Source organism: Takifugu flavidus, chromosome 7, assembly GCF_003711565.1.
Source record: "Takifugu flavidus isolate HTHZ2018 chromosome 7, ASM371156v2, whole genome shotgun sequence".
NCBI classification, from domain to species: domain Eukaryota; kingdom Metazoa; phylum Chordata; class Actinopteri; order Tetraodontiformes; family Tetraodontidae; genus Takifugu; species Takifugu flavidus.
The window spans coordinates 9,250,445-9,266,313 of NC_079526.1; the positions used below are offsets into that span (position 1 = coordinate 9,250,445).

Genomic DNA, 15,869 nt, shown 5'->3' on the forward strand with positions numbered 1-15,869 from the left:
CGTCCAACAAGCCCAGAGAGAAGGACACACCGGCCATGACCACAGGTGCCCAGATGCAAACTCAAGCGCTGCATTCTTATGTGGTTCTTGGCAGAATCAAAGACTTTCCTGGTGTCTGACACCACAGGGGGAGATGGACAAGCTGCTAATTTATTTTACCGCCTGTCGCCAGCCTGTCTCTCACCCTGAAGGACAGCAAGCGACGCCAGGTGATCGTTTCTTCGGCCAGGTCATGAAAAATTCATGAGAAGTTGCAGATTTCACGCAAAAAATTAGCCTTTAAAGTGAAATCAGATCAATTAGGATTTGATTGTAATTGTTATCTCTGTTTTTGCATTTTAACTGGGCAAATGTGCGTCTTTCAAGAAAAAAAAGCTTGTCTTGGACACGGTCCGACTGTCGGTGCTCCACAGGCGTCGTTGGGCCGATGCACATGTTGCACATATGCACATATTGATCCATTCACACAACAGCATGCCTCTGATTCACAATGCATTTAATATTATTCCAAAAATAAGCCTCTTACATAAAAAATGAACAATAGCTACTAAATAGAACCCCTTAAAATGAATTCAACTCACCTTAAAGTCTTTTATTCTCCCCAACAAGTTTCACACCAATTCATTTAGGCCTTAAATCTCACCCTGAACTAATATTAATTCAATTCACATGTTTCCAGGTAAGCGACCCTCAAATTTGCTACACTCCTGAAATGAAATTCCCCTCTCGCAAAGATGGCTGGACCCCACAACGTCACGGAAGTTAGGACCTCGTGTACACACACACGCGCGCACGCTGACTTTCAGTTGACCCACGTGTCGTCTCCATGGCCGTATCAGCTGTGTGCGCGATGTCAGAGAGCCCCTTCAGTTAACCACACGGCCGACAACTGCGAGCATTAAGTAGCAATATAAATGGAAATGAGACTCTTCATTGTGGAGAAGATAAAGTAAAAGGAAACATGTTTCCAGGTAAGCGCGGAATCGCAGCCGTGTGATGGCCCGCTTGTTTGGAGGACAGATTCACTGGAGTGGGCGACTCAACAGCAACCGGACTCATTTACGTCTTAAATCAATAACGTTGAGTGTTACGGCTGCATCACAGATCCAAAAAGTTTCTGGGGTGTGCTCCAGTGCCCCCGAGCAGATGTGGAAACAGGATGGACTGGTTGTCCTTACTGGTGCTGTGTGTGTGTGTGTGGTGTGTGTGTGTGTGGTGTGTGTGTGTGTGTGTGTGTGTGTGTGTGACTCAGCGGTCGACCCCTGGCAGGTTACAAAGGACCTGCTTTATCGCGGCTCGCACGGACCTCCTGCGTTTCATCTGATGTTCGTTTACCAGCCGGAGGTCGAGCTGCAAAACAAAGGGGACGATTAATGTCTGCAGCAAAATGAAAAGGACGATGGAAGCCATTCACGAGGGGGGGGGGGGGGGGGGGGGGGGTGAAGGGGGAGGGGCGCAGGGGGGCCCAACATAAGGAAATAACCACGGAAACGAGAGGCGGCGTTATTTGTTGCTCCTCGACCACCGTTTTGAAAAAGTTTGCAGCTTTCGTTCCTGCCGATTTCTGTGACTGGAGGCGAAGGAATTCTGCAGCTTCCATGAACAGGGCAGAGACTCCTCTCCTCCCTTTGATGTGTCTCACACTCGTTTGTTAGACGCTGATGTATTTGTAATGGCGCTCTGCACCGCCGCCATTTAAAAGTGTTTGTAGCTGAGGAGCATCTCTGAAACTCCCTGATAACCGTTTAGATTCCTAAATAAAACCCGGCGCCGGCGCCGCCGCTCTCGAAATCCAAAAGACTGAAAGGCAAAACAGCAAAAGGGCAAAGTAGGTTTCAAAGTGAGGCATCCTCTTCTGAAGCATCAACCCTCAGACTCCTCCCCCCAAGTTGTTGTTTCTGGGAAATCAGAACAAAAAGAATCATTTATGAGGCTCCAACCACGCGCCAACTTTTCACCCTTAACCCTGCCATCACTTCCCTCATTTTTCCTAGGGTTTCCTCTCAACCATTCCCCTCTGAGGCCAATTACGGGAGATGATTACTCAACTGGAATTGTTGTACCGTCATCAGACCGTCAAGGCTGCGATTTCCCACCACATGTAAATCAGGCTGGTGCCTTCAGGTACCGGCTCAAAGGTGAGAAGACCCAACCGTGCCCACATGAACCATTTCACCCGGAGGGGTTGTGGGTCTGTGTGCCTCGTTGTTCTTACACATCTGAGACCTGCTCAGAAGGGAGAAAAGAGGGACGGAGATGTGATGGAGGCGAGCGCCGTTACGTAAGACTGATTTTGTTTGAACATGCCGGCTCGCCTGTGCCTTCTCCAAACAGCTGCCAGTCACCTTTGAAGTGCATGTTGGGAAATAAAATTGGATTTATTACATGTGCGTCGTATGATTTTTCCAATTCTTTAGAAAAGAGGGAGGTTTGTTTTTAATCCATAAGGAGCTTAACCCCCCCCACTGTGAGAGAATGTGGCGCTCCTAATCCCTCTGGCTCCAGCCCGCCAGTAAATAACTGCCATCCAAATGTCAACAGTGGGTTCTGGGTTCGAGTCTTTTATTTGCAGAGTTTGACTCTGGACCACCAGATCCGGAGCAGTCTGGTGAGGATTTCCACACACTTTGGCGGAACAAAGACGGAATCCTGATGCCTGGCTACAGGAAGCATTAATCACCTCCTGACACAGATCCCTCTGATGTCAAACTCATTAATGACATGGTTAAAGGGCGCTCGGCAACTGCTCGCTAATAGATGAGGCACTTTTAGAGACGTGGGTAATCAGTGTGTACTGTGTCTGCGTGTGTGTGTCTACATAAGGAAAAGTGCTGGTTTTGTTAATGGTTTGACTGGGATTTACACCAGCAGCTCTGGCGATGAGTCACCTGTTGTGCAGGAAATATGCCCGCTTCCATGCTGATGTGCTATTCTTAACAGGAAATGTGATAATTCAGTGAATCCTTCATGGTGGTTAACTGGTGAAATGAAGTGAAGCTCATATGTTTCCGCAATTCCTCCCGCTCACTTGGTGGGGGGGACGGGGCGAGGAGGGCGAGGAGAGCGAGGAGAGCGAGGAGGGCGAGGAGAGCGAAGAGGGCGAGGAGGGCGAGGAGAGCGAGGAGGGCGAGGAGAGCGAAGAGGGCGAGGAGAGCGAGGAGAGCGAGGAGAGCGAGGAGAGCGAGGAGGGCGAGGAGGGCGAGGAGAGCGAGGAGGGCGAGGAGAGCGAGGAGAGCGAGGGGCTCGGCGCTGCAACACTCGGCCCGCTCGCCATCGTTTCTCGGTCTCATTTCATTTTTTCTGATACGGCCCGGCAGGAACGTCCAACCTTGGGCGGCGATTACGCTCACCTTGTCAGTCATTTGATGAGGCGGCGTCGGCAGAAGCGCAGCAGTGATGCGGCGACACTAACACGGGTAATATTCATAATCAGTAGTGGCATCATTCAGAGATGAAAATGGTACAGGAGGGAGTCAGCGTTCAGATAGACGGTGGCCCAGAAAGAGGTCCAAACGGGGCTGGTTTTAGATACTATGGTGAAAACAATCAGAAGAAGTTAAATAAGCTTGCAAAGCAAATTACAAGAAGAAGAAGAAGACAAGAACATGGACATACAAAGAACACATGAGGGAGAGGCGCCATGAGTAAGCTGCCCTGGACGGGCAGTCTGAGCATGTGGGGGTTCGGTGCCTTGCTGAAGGGCACCTCGGCAGATGTCTGGGAACATCCCGGCACCACTCCAACCGGGAAGCCTCCTCTGCTGCTGCAACAACAGACACGTTCAGGCTGATCTCAGGTGTGAACTCATCGCGAGGTGCTGGGTTCGATTCCCGCGTCTGAGAGCTGTCTTCGGTCCTGAACGCACCACGCTGAGTCAAGCCCAGACTGGGCATGGAGCCACCACTGACAGGATTTACACAAGAGAGGGGGAATCACACTAAACAGTGAGGTCTAATCCTCCCTGAGCCAAATGTAATCAACGGTCGTGGTGCAGGTTGAAAGGGAAGACGTACGTACGTGACACGTTTGCAACAGCTCAACCATTTTTTATGTGTTATTATTCAGACCTCAATCTGACCACAAATGTCAGGTTACGTAACGTTGTCGTGATAATTCGAGGGAACGGCCGTGGTTTTAATCCTGCTGGCAGATTCCTGTTATTTTTGTGTTTTGCTGCTGTAATCCAGGTCTGCCTCCCTTCAGCACATCACGATCCTCCAACAAAACATCTGGATGCAGCGAGTGTTTCATTACCAAAGAAAAAGGTGGATTGGAAGATAACAACTTTGTGACGCAGGAAAGCTGGAGCTAATGAAAAATGGTGCAGATGATTAAAATACTGCTGCTATTCAGATGCTAATACCCTAACTTTTTCTTTTTAATTAAGTAAGATTTAAACAATTCATTATTCTCTCTGTCTGCACCAAAGGTAATGCTAATTATCTGTGTTATAACGGGAAGGGGGCTGCACAAATAAAAACAAAAGTTCCTTGTCCTAATTTCTTGAGCACCCCACCTTCATAATCAATACATCAAGATTCTGGTTGTGTTTAATAAGAACCAAGATTGGTCGAATATGGCTCAAGTTTAGTAGAGCTGGTTACTTTCGCTGCTAAGTCGTCAGCTCAACTGACTTGTGATGCAGTGTCACACGCGCTCTCATCTCTCTCCTGATACATTGGCATCACTTATAGGAGTGAAGGGGGATGACGGAGGCTCATTTGAACACATTTTTATTGGTTTGTTTGGCACGTTGGCACAAGTAAATTCAAAAGTCTCTTGAATGGTGGTGCAGTGTTGAGCACCGTTCCTGGTGACTGTTGCCTTTACACTCCTGACACTGAGGAGAAGAATCCCCCCCCCACACACTGAAACATGTCGGTGCTAACAGGATCTCTAATTGTCATTCACGTAATTATCAACCAGGGCAGCCATTAGCCTCCCCCCTGCTGCTGTTGATACCTCCCTCTCATTCCTGCTCTCTGTTAAAATCTGTTTTACCCACTGCTTCATTCTGTAGCCTAACAAGTGCGGTTACCCTGGTATCCCATAATGTTAGCCGCTGTTTTCAGTACTGTAAAAAATGGAGGTTTGTCATTATAGGGAGGAAACCAGAGTGCCTGGGGAAGGTTTGCATGACCTTCCTTATGTGATGCCATCCATAGCTTTACCGGGTTGCATGTCACCTTTTGCGTAAGCTAAAGAGGATCTTTGATGGAGTGGAAACAATCTCTGCTGCAGTAATTGGCCTTGTCACAAATGGTTAATTGCATCGATAGGGAAACATTGAACACTCTTGTCTTGTTTGACCATTTCGGAGAACACAACGTGCTTTTATCGGACCACCAGACACCACAGAAGCAATAGCGGGCGCGTTATTAGCATTCTACCAATCAGCAGGTAGTGAAATCAAAGCAAAGGAGGTCCCTTGATCTACGTTTGCATACATCAGGAAAATCCTGCATTTTCAGATGCGCTGAATGAATGGTCCTGCATGAATATTCCTTTTTATTTTTTTCTGGTTTTCAGCCCACACGCAAGCATGTTTGCATTTGGAATGAATGGGATATTTCTGTGAACGCCTCTATTCATCTGAGGGAATATTTGAGAATGATGAATTATGGATCCTGTGCAGCCTCCAGATGAAGCTGGCAGAACAACTGGATGGCTACATATTTAAACAGGCCACTAACTTTGTGGACATGACATCAGAGCATTAAAGATTCAAACGTGGTGATAGCCTAGCATTAGACTAGGATGACGGGGTGCACGCATGAGAGAAGAGAAAACTATTGATCTGTCTGCGGTACAGCAAAAGTTCAATTAAAAGTAATTTTTACAGTGTTAAAAGTGCCGTTTGCTATCATTTGTTTGCTCTATTAACTTTTTCTCATTTTGCTCCTCTGCTTATGTCTTGCTAACGATTTGTCCTCCAAAAAGCAGATTAGGTGTTACAAATGTGCACCAAATCAAAATAAATTGCATTTTCTTGTCCTGCGGTGACCTAATGGAGCAGTGTGTTCTGTAACAAGGCCGAGCAAAAGCAAAAAAAGAAAAGAAAAAGAAAAAGAAAGAAAGAAAGATGTCACAAAGGGCTGCAGCATGAGTCAACAGAAGGACAAAAGTCTGCTGTGGTTTATCAGAATTTCTGCTTCACTGATGGAGCAGTAGCCATTTCAGATCCAATATTAACAAAAGACTCAAGCTTTTCTCCAAACATATAAATGCAACTAACATACCAGGAATACATTACCAGCTAAGGTTACCATCCCAACAAACCGCCCTAACGCTACCCTAAACCCAGTTCTATTCTCAACCTCAAAAACACGTCTTTGCCTTTAAACGATCCTTTGAAGTCGCGGGGACCAGGTCTCCACAAGAAAATGTCCTCACTTTGTCGGCAGGATAGGTATTATTGGTACCCGTTATGTATTGAATACACACACACACACACACACACACACACACACACACACACACACACACACACACACACACACACACAAAATGGAGAGAAATTGCACCAATTTCTATATAACAGTAATTTGATGTCTGAAGTACTTGTAAAACCAGAACAGACACTCAACAGAGTTACAGCAAAAGATTTGAGAACTACTTTACAGGCACAGGTTGTCTGTTTCCCGAGCTTTTCATAGAAGCCCCCCCTCCAACCCCCCGTGTGATTTGTTGTCGTCATAGTGTCTCATAGTTTTGGAAGAAAGCAAACTTGGACGCCAGCTAGAATTCAACTTATCTTCACAACTATGACATGATATAGGAGAAATTACAGAGGTAAAAAATGGAGATTTCAATTTTTAATCAGGCGATTTGTCAGACGACCGGGGTCTATGGATCTAATAAGGGCTGCATCTATTTCTGTCCTCATTCATAATAAATGCGCGTGACCTCACATGGTTTCCAGTACTTATTAACTTATTCCCGTCTTAATAACACTTGAATTTGATAATAATCAGCATTTTAGTCTTTTAATGTAGCATTATACACCTTATTTGATATTTATAACGATATGTGATAAAGATGTTATTATAATTGATGTCAGCAGCTTAACTGTATTCTTGCACTTGTCTGTCTGTCTGTCTGTCTGTCTCTCTCTGCAGGTATCACCTTGCTGCCAGCATTGCTCACTCCAGCTCTGCCTGCTGAGCTCCCCCCCGGTTTTATATTTACATCTCCAGCACAACAGCTCTACATAGCACTCCACCTCGTATGTTCAGAAGTTCCGAACGTGCAGGATTTTTGTCTTTTTTCTCCTCTTTCTGTCTCCCTCAGCAAGAAGGTGAGAAAACACCAGAACAAGAATCTGACCGAGACTGAAATAGAGTCACCTGAGACCTGTGTGTGTGTGTGTGTGTGTGTGTGTGTGTGTGTGTGTCTGTGTGTCTGTGTGTGTGTGTCTGTGTGTGTGTGTGTGTGTGTGTGTGTATTATCTGTTAACGCAGCACGTATTTCTAGTTAAACAATAGCTGCAGACACACCTAAAACCATGCGGACATTCCTGCCTGGTGATGGATGAGGAGTATTAAAGTTCAGTGGATGGGAAGGTTGTAATGATAATACTGCTTCAGGGATTTAACCACAGCCTTATTGGAGTGCTTTGGCTCCAACACGGGGGTAGCTGAGCGTCGGTCTTGGTCGTCCCCTTCATCCAACTTTGGATGTTTATATATTATATCAGAGAAAAGAGGAGGATGGGGTCAGAGGTCAAGGGATGTGACAGATTCCAGTGCTCAGTTATATTTGGGAATCTGCTGTCAGGGGCACATCATGCCTCCCTCACAATGAGCATCCGTTGCTTTAATTTCTTGATTTATGCTTTTGATGTACACTTGCAGTAAACTGAGCTCCTGACGTGTTTTGTTATCCCATAAATAAATTCACATGAATCCATTTCTGCGCCTTGCGGCGGCTAATTAACCGCGCTGTGGCACGAGGACCCGGGCGGCTCCTGTAGATGCCGTACTCAGGCCAGATGTTACATCTAAATGGACTGTGTGTGTGAATTAAAGCTGTTTCTCACACTGGCAACTCCAGATGGCAGCTGACAACACAAACACCTCTGGCCAGCGATCATTTCCTGTGATGTAACGGCACACCGTGTTCTGATGTCTGCCGGATGCCAAAGGGGAGCCGCTTTAAGTTGTGCGAGCCCTGTTTTCTCTGCGGTGTCGTTGTCATCCAGACACGCAAAGCTCCCATTAGCATCAGCGCGGAGCTGAATTAGCATCTGCGGCTGACTCCACTAACCTTTTTGTTTGGGCGCCATCATTTATTCATCCTGCCTGTTTTTGTTTCTTCAGCCGCTGCTCTTGTCTCATCAGTGATCCCCTCGCCGTGCGGGTTCTTCTGCAGCACCACACACTCTTCCAAGCTCCTACCTGGAAACACATAAGACAAAGTAAGAGATGCATTTTCTCATTGCCTGCTTTGATTTGGATCGCGTCCGTTTTAACCACCATATTCGGTGTGGCTGGTTCAGGCTGGTTGATGTCCTGGTGTTTGTTCTCCCACTGAAGACGGCACCTGCTAATCTCACCTCGCCGTCGGCCCCTCCTGCAGCCTGGAATGATGAGGATCCTGTCTCTTGTCAGGGATCCTCTGGTGTGGATACTGGAGTGATTCCCACATGTTTCAGAGGTCGCAGCCTCGTCTGTCCGCCCGTCCTCCACCATCAGCAACAAGAAGACAAAGATGGACCTGGTTCCTTTCTGCAGAAGAAGTTAGAATCTTGTGACCTGTAGTAACCTTTTTCCTCCCAGTGACCCCCCCCCCCCCCCCACTCTGAATCCAGTCTTGTGTGTTTAATTGAAGTTTAAGCAGTTTTTGGTTACTTGCTGTGCCATCTGTGCAGCCGTTTCTACAGTAAGTCCAGACATGAGTGTCGCCTGGAGAGCTCCCCGTCATAAATGCCAGCAACAAATCTGTTTTTGGTGCCTGTCCCATGTTCGCGCTCAGCCCTTGGAGCGCTCTGGGGGGACTGTTTCCCTCTGGCTGCCACCCTCACCATCTGAGGCTGCACGCTCTCTCGCTCGCTCTCTTTCTGTGTTATCAGCTATTCCATGCAAGCAGTTTGCCTCCTATCATACATCACTCAACCCCTGTTTCTCACCCGGCTGAAGAGGTTTAAAAAACAACCTGCAGTTGAAGCAGACAGCGAGGTTTCAACCTTGCTGCCATGCGTTCCGCGCTTTTTTGCTTTGAATGTATGGCAGCACACCAGGCACAGCTCAAGATATGCTGGCTGAGTCAATGTGGAATTCTAATTTTTGCAATTACGCAGCATGTTTAATGCATGAATGATCACCTATAAAGCAGCATGCTGATATGTGATGCTTATTTTAGGAAGTGTTACAATATATTATAACAAAGGTGTGTGCCACTGAAAGGGCAGCTGTGGGTCAGGGGGTTAGATATTATCATTAATCTAAATATGCAGAAGAGGAAGAATTTTGAATTGTCCAGTTTTGAGATACTGGAGAAAATGAGAGGAGAAGGGTGCGTTTGAGGATAGCAGGATATGTTTGGAAAACTGTTCTAATGGCTCTGTGCGATTTTAAATTCCCTGAGCTGACAGGCAAATGTTCTTGTGTGCCTCCTTGTGGAGCACGTCAGCACTGGAGGAGGCACCAGAGGGCTGGGTCACTGGGAGTTGTTGGCAAAACAGGAAAGAGGAGTCCGTTATAAGAGGAGACCGAAGCCCGAGGAGTGTCCAAACGCTGACAACACCAGCAAGGAAGACGAGGTGGAGGAGGAGGTGGAGCGGAGAGGAGGAAACTAAGACGAAGAGAAAGTAGCGGAGGGAGGGAGGGAGGATCGCGGACATCAGCAAAGACAATGACGACTTTAAACGCAGCGATGTTATGATGAACCACCGAACGGCGCATTCCATGTAAGCGCTTGGTGGCGGAAGGGTGAAAGTGCGGTCCGGCGCGCCTCGCTGTCTCCGCGCAGAGGAATCCCGGAGAAAGTGTCGGCTTCAGCACCCGGGGAGAGGACAGCTCCGCCAACTTCGCTCCATGTCCGCGGCTCCGGGTCCGACAGTCCGCTCCGCAAGTCCGGAACAAGTCTAAACATCCGCAGACGGAGAGATCCGCGACGGACTGTGCGCTCAATATGTACCAGGGGCATTTACAGGTAACCGACGCACCTCTGCATGCACCATTCATCACTTGCATTCCCATCAGTGGGCTGAGTCCATTTTAGGGAATTAACTTTGAATTTCCTCTCTGGTGGACGTGTTCGCCATATTAAACAAATATTCACCGAATCCGCGGCACGTGCAGCTGTGCAGGTGTAAACAGGTACGTCAGCTAACTCCAAATCATTAGTTAGCGTTTGTGTCCTCGTGACGTCATACAGGTGACGTCAGTATCCATATAACAAACTGTATTTTGTTATATTATAAAGAAAGAAAGAAAGAAAGAAAGAAAGAAAGAAAGAAAGAAAGAGAAAGAAAGAAAGAAAGAAAGAAAGAAAAATAAAATTTGCCTAAATTGAGATTGTGAAAAACAGCGTGAAAATGGACCCAAAAAGACTTTTCATCCAGCACAACTGCACGAACCCTCCAGCAGCTGATTGGGGCCGGTTTGGAGACGCCAGAAACATTTGTTGATGGAGACGATTCAGCTCCAAGATGGCAGATTATGTAATAAAAGCCTCTCTTGACTCAGAACCCAGCAGCATTGGACACAAAACTTCAATATTTTATGATCCATGAACCTACTCAAGCAGCAGTTTTCATTCAAAATGCATTAATAAAGGCGTTCACAGTCAGTAGAATCTATGAAAAGAGCCGAGTTCTGTCGTCATTCACCTGTTTCACTGCACGCTGCACCTTCCTCATCAAATGCATGTTTGTTTTCCTTTACCTGAGGTATCCGTCCTCATCCCAACAACACTTGGATGGGTTGTAATGGTGCAACTCCTGAAGCGTCAGCTCTTAAAGCCCCAGCTTCCCCTTTAGTCAAGTCAAACCTGTCAAATCAAGTCCAATGCCAAAATCTAAGATAAATGTTGAGTAGTGTTTATACATAATTCATACATGCATGGATGCATGTGTGCAAGCTGAGGGCATAAATCATTGACTGTTGTTATCTGCCGTAGCTTGGAATTTTATATGACCTCGTACTGTACGGGCTTTCTGGATCCAACGGCGCCCCGGCCTCCGTGAGTCAGTGATAATCAGAGCTATCAGATTCCCTTCCACATAGCGGATCCTGTTATAAGTCCTCCTTTATTACCCAATCGTCATTCAGGGAGGTTTGTGAGGCAGGTTGGCTGCAGGGGCAAGATAAGAATGTCCCATCTTGGCCTCTTTTCTTCCTCTCTATTTGTTGCCCTTCGCATTCCTCCATGACTTGAGTTGGCGCGCATGGTTTAATGTGGCGTTATAATCCTCGGAGTTATTCCGCATGTGGAGTGAGGTTTTTTTAAATCTTTTTATTTTGGCATAATTACTTTGGATGGGCGCTCTTTCCCTGGGCTGCCAGATGTGTTGAGAGTCCCTGGAGGAGCAGTGTGCTGGTTTGGACTGACCAGATAAACATCTGGGCTTGATAATAAACACCTAAATAAAACAACGTGCCCGTCTGCGTGGTGACACAGCGCGTCTCTTTGCGGCAGGCTGGCTCAGCAGTTAGAGCAGCGGTGAAGAGGTGTGGATGTAGACCCGCGCTGCTCTAACTGCAAAGGTGCGAATGAAGACTGAAGCCATGAAGGGACGACCTCGCCCTCACAGCAGCATGTTTTAGCCTTTACCCTATAAGTCATAGCCCATCCAAATTTCTGCATCTTCCACACTCTAATTGCGTAAGATGGCGTGCTTCGTGTATAAATTGCATCTAAACTGAGTGGAAGTGGTCTCCTTTGGATATTTGCTCTGTTAAGCGCAACACGATTGCGTAATTTGATTACCATATTCCGGATCCTCAGGGAAGATTCTTGGATGGGTGTTACAGTTGACTGGAAGTAGATCAAGTCTCTTCAGATCTCCATCCCTTCATTAAGCTTCTGACAGTCTGTTTTGGATGAACAGATTATCTGTTTTGAGATTTTCCTTCCGCGGTCCGTGGCAGCCAAAGAGGTAACGTGGGGGGAAAAAGAGGAAAACAAATCGAGTCCAAATTTTAAATCCATGTAGTTTCACGGAGGTCTGGTTTTGATGCGGCGACCAATGAGGCAAAAATGTCCCATAAAGGAAACAGTTTAACTGAGATGTTGTGGAAACACCGGCAGAGTAAATCAACCACGGTTCTATTCTGCTGCGGCCGTCTTGACACGAGGGGATCCGGATAAGTTTTTCCTTTTCCAAAATGGAGGGATGAACTTGCCTTGATTAAGAAGTCGTTCTGCCGCCCGGGCTATTTCAGGAGCCACCATAATGAGTGAACTCAGGAGGTGAATGAGAGCTCCACACAGGAAGTTGCTCTTTGTGGAACACGTGCGAGCCGGCAGGAAGCTGCATTACTGCGGGAGAGGACAGGAAACAGCGGGAAACCTGGGAACACTGAGAAGAGAATAAATGAAAATCCAGTGCAGCACAAAATATTTGAAAGAGGCTTTCGACTCGCTTCTTGTTGCTCTCTGTTAAAATGACTCTGACCTGTTCCGTGTCCATTTGCTGTGGTCCAGTTTGTGTCCCAGGCTTCTCCTCCCTTTTTATTTTCTTTTTAAATTGTGTTTCATCTTCATTCCCTCCTTTGGTGATGAAGCTCTTTGTGTTGTGTCTTCAATGTGGTTTTCTGAATCCAGATGTTTCCTGAGCCATCATGATGGATTCATTTCTCCCAGAAGACCCTTCAGGAGAAAACTGTATGGTTGGAACACCATCATGAACTTACTGGTGACAGTGGGAGGATTACTGGGTGGTGAGGGTCTGTAATCCTGGTATTCCAAGACCTGTTTTCCAGGTTTATACAGAGGTAATTTCTTATCAATTAGGGAGCGCTGGGTATCGTCAGGTTAATGATGCTCTGCTGAAGATTAGCACAATTCACAATGGAGGAAGGAGAATAGAGGAGGATTCTTGAATTATTTTTGCTTGAGCCAGATTACAGATTTATGAACTGACTTTCCTCACCAGGAAAATAAACACACGGTTGTAGCGTGTTACACATGAGACCTGAAACCTAGTCAATAGCGTTCTTGATGCTGGCCTTCGCATTATTGATTCGTCAGATATCACACCGGTATTTAATGCGTGCTGGAAAGCCGACGCTAGCTACCTGTGTATGGGCGAGGACTCGTGACTCTGAGAAAAAGGAATCGTCGGAGGAGCGAAATGCTCCCTGGTATTATGAAACACGCTTTGTTCTAAACTATAGGCTGTCTCGTGAAATGTCAACACAGTCTAGCGACCTCCTCCAAACATGGAGCCAGAGTCTGAGAAAGGATAATCAGTGTGAAGCACTCAGATTCACAGATTCCCACCTCTTCATCATTGTCTGTGATGGTAGATTTCCTCTGGGTGTTTTTTCTGTTAGCACAGCAGTCCTCCTGGAGAGTCCCCTCAGCTACTGTACAAAGCCTCCGTTCTTCCTCCAACAAAAGTAGGACAAGCCCCGGCATATTTGTTTCTGGGAGCAGAGGGCCGTGCTGAAGAGCGGGAAGCCCATCTATCACTCCCACCCAGCCCATTCATAACAGTCATCCTCCAACTGGGAATTAATTTGCTCCAGAAAACCAGTCATCTCAGGGCTGGTTCGGAAACCCGCGCACCCGGTCCCCCGGGGAGGGACGAGCTATCTTGGACAAAAGCTGCAGATAAACAAATGTGCACTTATCTGAAGCAAATGTCACCTGGGTATTTAAAGGCATCACTGCTACCGTAAACTAATAAATAAACAGCTCGTCCTACGGAATATAATTTCCCCCTTCTATACTCTATTATGTTGTGGTTTTCCTTGAAGTGTTGCTGCTCTGCGACCACTTATTTTTCCCCTGTAATTGATGAGCTTTGATGCTATAAATAGAAACCAAACTCAAGTCTAAGCGCTGAACACGCTGAATTTACATGTAAGGAAATGCACCTTATGTCCACAGCTGGCTGCTGTTTTCTGCTCTGCGAATGACAGCAACCAAGTTTCCCTCCATTTTTATTAGCTATAAAACAGTTGAGATCAGTTTCTCAAACCCTTTGCTCTAAAATATCCGCTGCAATACCCTGAGATCGCCATTAGCCCATTCATCATTGTTCTCTTGGTTCTAGGGTTTTTTTTTTATTTGGCATGCTAGCTTGACAAAATTCTAAATTCTTGGCTTCACAGAGCTGATTCAACAAAGGTTTCTGATCCAAGATGATTCTTTAGACAAAATGTGCTCCAGCTGGAGGTTTCTGCATGCAGGCAGATTCTAGCGCGTGCCCTTTAAATCATCTCTTCAGTTAAAAGAACAGCACAGCGAGGGTGGAAAAGCTCCAAATTAAAGCATTTTAATTTCCCAAAAGCTCATCCTGTCACAGATTGTTGTCATTCGTGTCACATTTCTCCGTTTCCTGCTGTTTCGGAGACCATCATTGTTCTGAAATTTCAATGAAAACCACAGGCAGACGTATTATTATCACATCTGTCTGTCCTTTAAGGAAACAATCACAGCAAAAGAGGTCATTCATGTTCCAGCTCTTCCTTCATGAGCAACACGTGAGCCCTTTCATCGTACTCCCGTGTACTCTCTGTTTCTGCTGTTAGAATCCCTTTTTGACACCTCGTGGAAGCGATACTCATCTTTTGATTTGCTGACGCCGTGTCGGTGGATTTGAACTTGGCAACTCCATTTTCTCCGCCAGTCCTACACAACGGCTCCCCCTCCCTGAGCCAGCGATCTTGTCAGATAATTGTAGGGGAGCACTCGGCAAGAAACTAAGGTCTGCACATTATCGCGGCAATTATTATGCACCCACAAACACCTAATTACTCCTCACTCACCATCTCCATTAATGGCAATTTCAACACTCCAGCACTTACAACCGGGACCTATTACGGCTTTATAAGCCACACAGAGTCAAAATAATGACATGTAATCTGAAACGGCCCTAAGTTTGATTTAATCTAAATTGATTTCAAGAGCTCTTTGATGCATGAACCAAACTTTATCTCCACAGAGCTGTCACGTAAACATAAATCCGACGCTGTTTCATCCCTCTGAATGAAGGGGATGGGTGAACAATCATCAGTCTATGGAGAGAATGTAGCACTTTAGCCTCCTAGCTAAGAAAATGCACAAGACGTTTTGAAGGTTTCAGGTGGATGGAGGCAATATAAAGGGCAATTTATCGTTTTCTAGTAAATAACGTCTACGAATCTGAATTTCAGTATCCCTACAGCATTTCTTCATGTTCGTCGGTGTCTCGTATTCCTGTAAATATGGATGAAATGTGCATTTATTGAGGGAGCCATTCTACTGAGCACATACAGGTGCGGAGTGGGGGTGGCATGTGCAGATGGGATGGAGGCTGAGTTCAAGGGTACAGAGGTGAGCGGGCTCAAAGATTCCAGTCAGCAGAGTGGGAGCATGTCCTCCCCCGGAGCAGCCCCGTGAGGTTTAATCTGCGCTGCACCGCGTGTGCATCTTCATCCCCGTATACGTTTAGAGCATTTGCAGCCAAATACCTGCACGCCGCTACTGCGCTTGCATCCGAGGGAAGATAATGAGGCATGGGCATGTGTGATTCATATTTCCCCACATGACTGTAGCTGCGTGCCAGCAAAGAGGTCAGAGCCCCCTTGACTTTCCTCCACACATGCAGAGAGCGAACAATGTGCCTTTGCAGCCCAGTGAGCGATGACACATGCACGTTCATGTGACGGGACAACCCGCCAATCTGGCCTCAGATACCTGCTGGCTTCATTTCCAGA

At 46.6% G+C, this 15,869-nt stretch overlaps 1 protein-coding gene across 5 annotated transcripts in view; it reads left to right on the forward strand.

The window, feature by feature from the left end:
• The first annotated feature begins 9,708 nt into the window (after positions 1 to 9,708).
• The window catches only part of pex5la (peroxisomal biogenesis factor 5-like a), a 48,601-nt gene continuing 42,440 nt past the window's right edge, over positions 9,709 to 15,869 (forward strand). For all 5 annotated transcript variants that reach the window (XM_057037244.1, XM_057037240.1, XM_057037242.1 and 2 more), the window contains exon 1: positions 9,709 to 10,152. Coding sequence is in view for 4 of the 5 variants with exons in the window: in XM_057037240.1 (XP_056893220.1) it covers positions 10,132 to 10,152 (21 nt within the window). In the remaining variant the exon portion in view is untranslated. The remainder of the gene's footprint in view (positions 10,153 to 15,869) is intronic.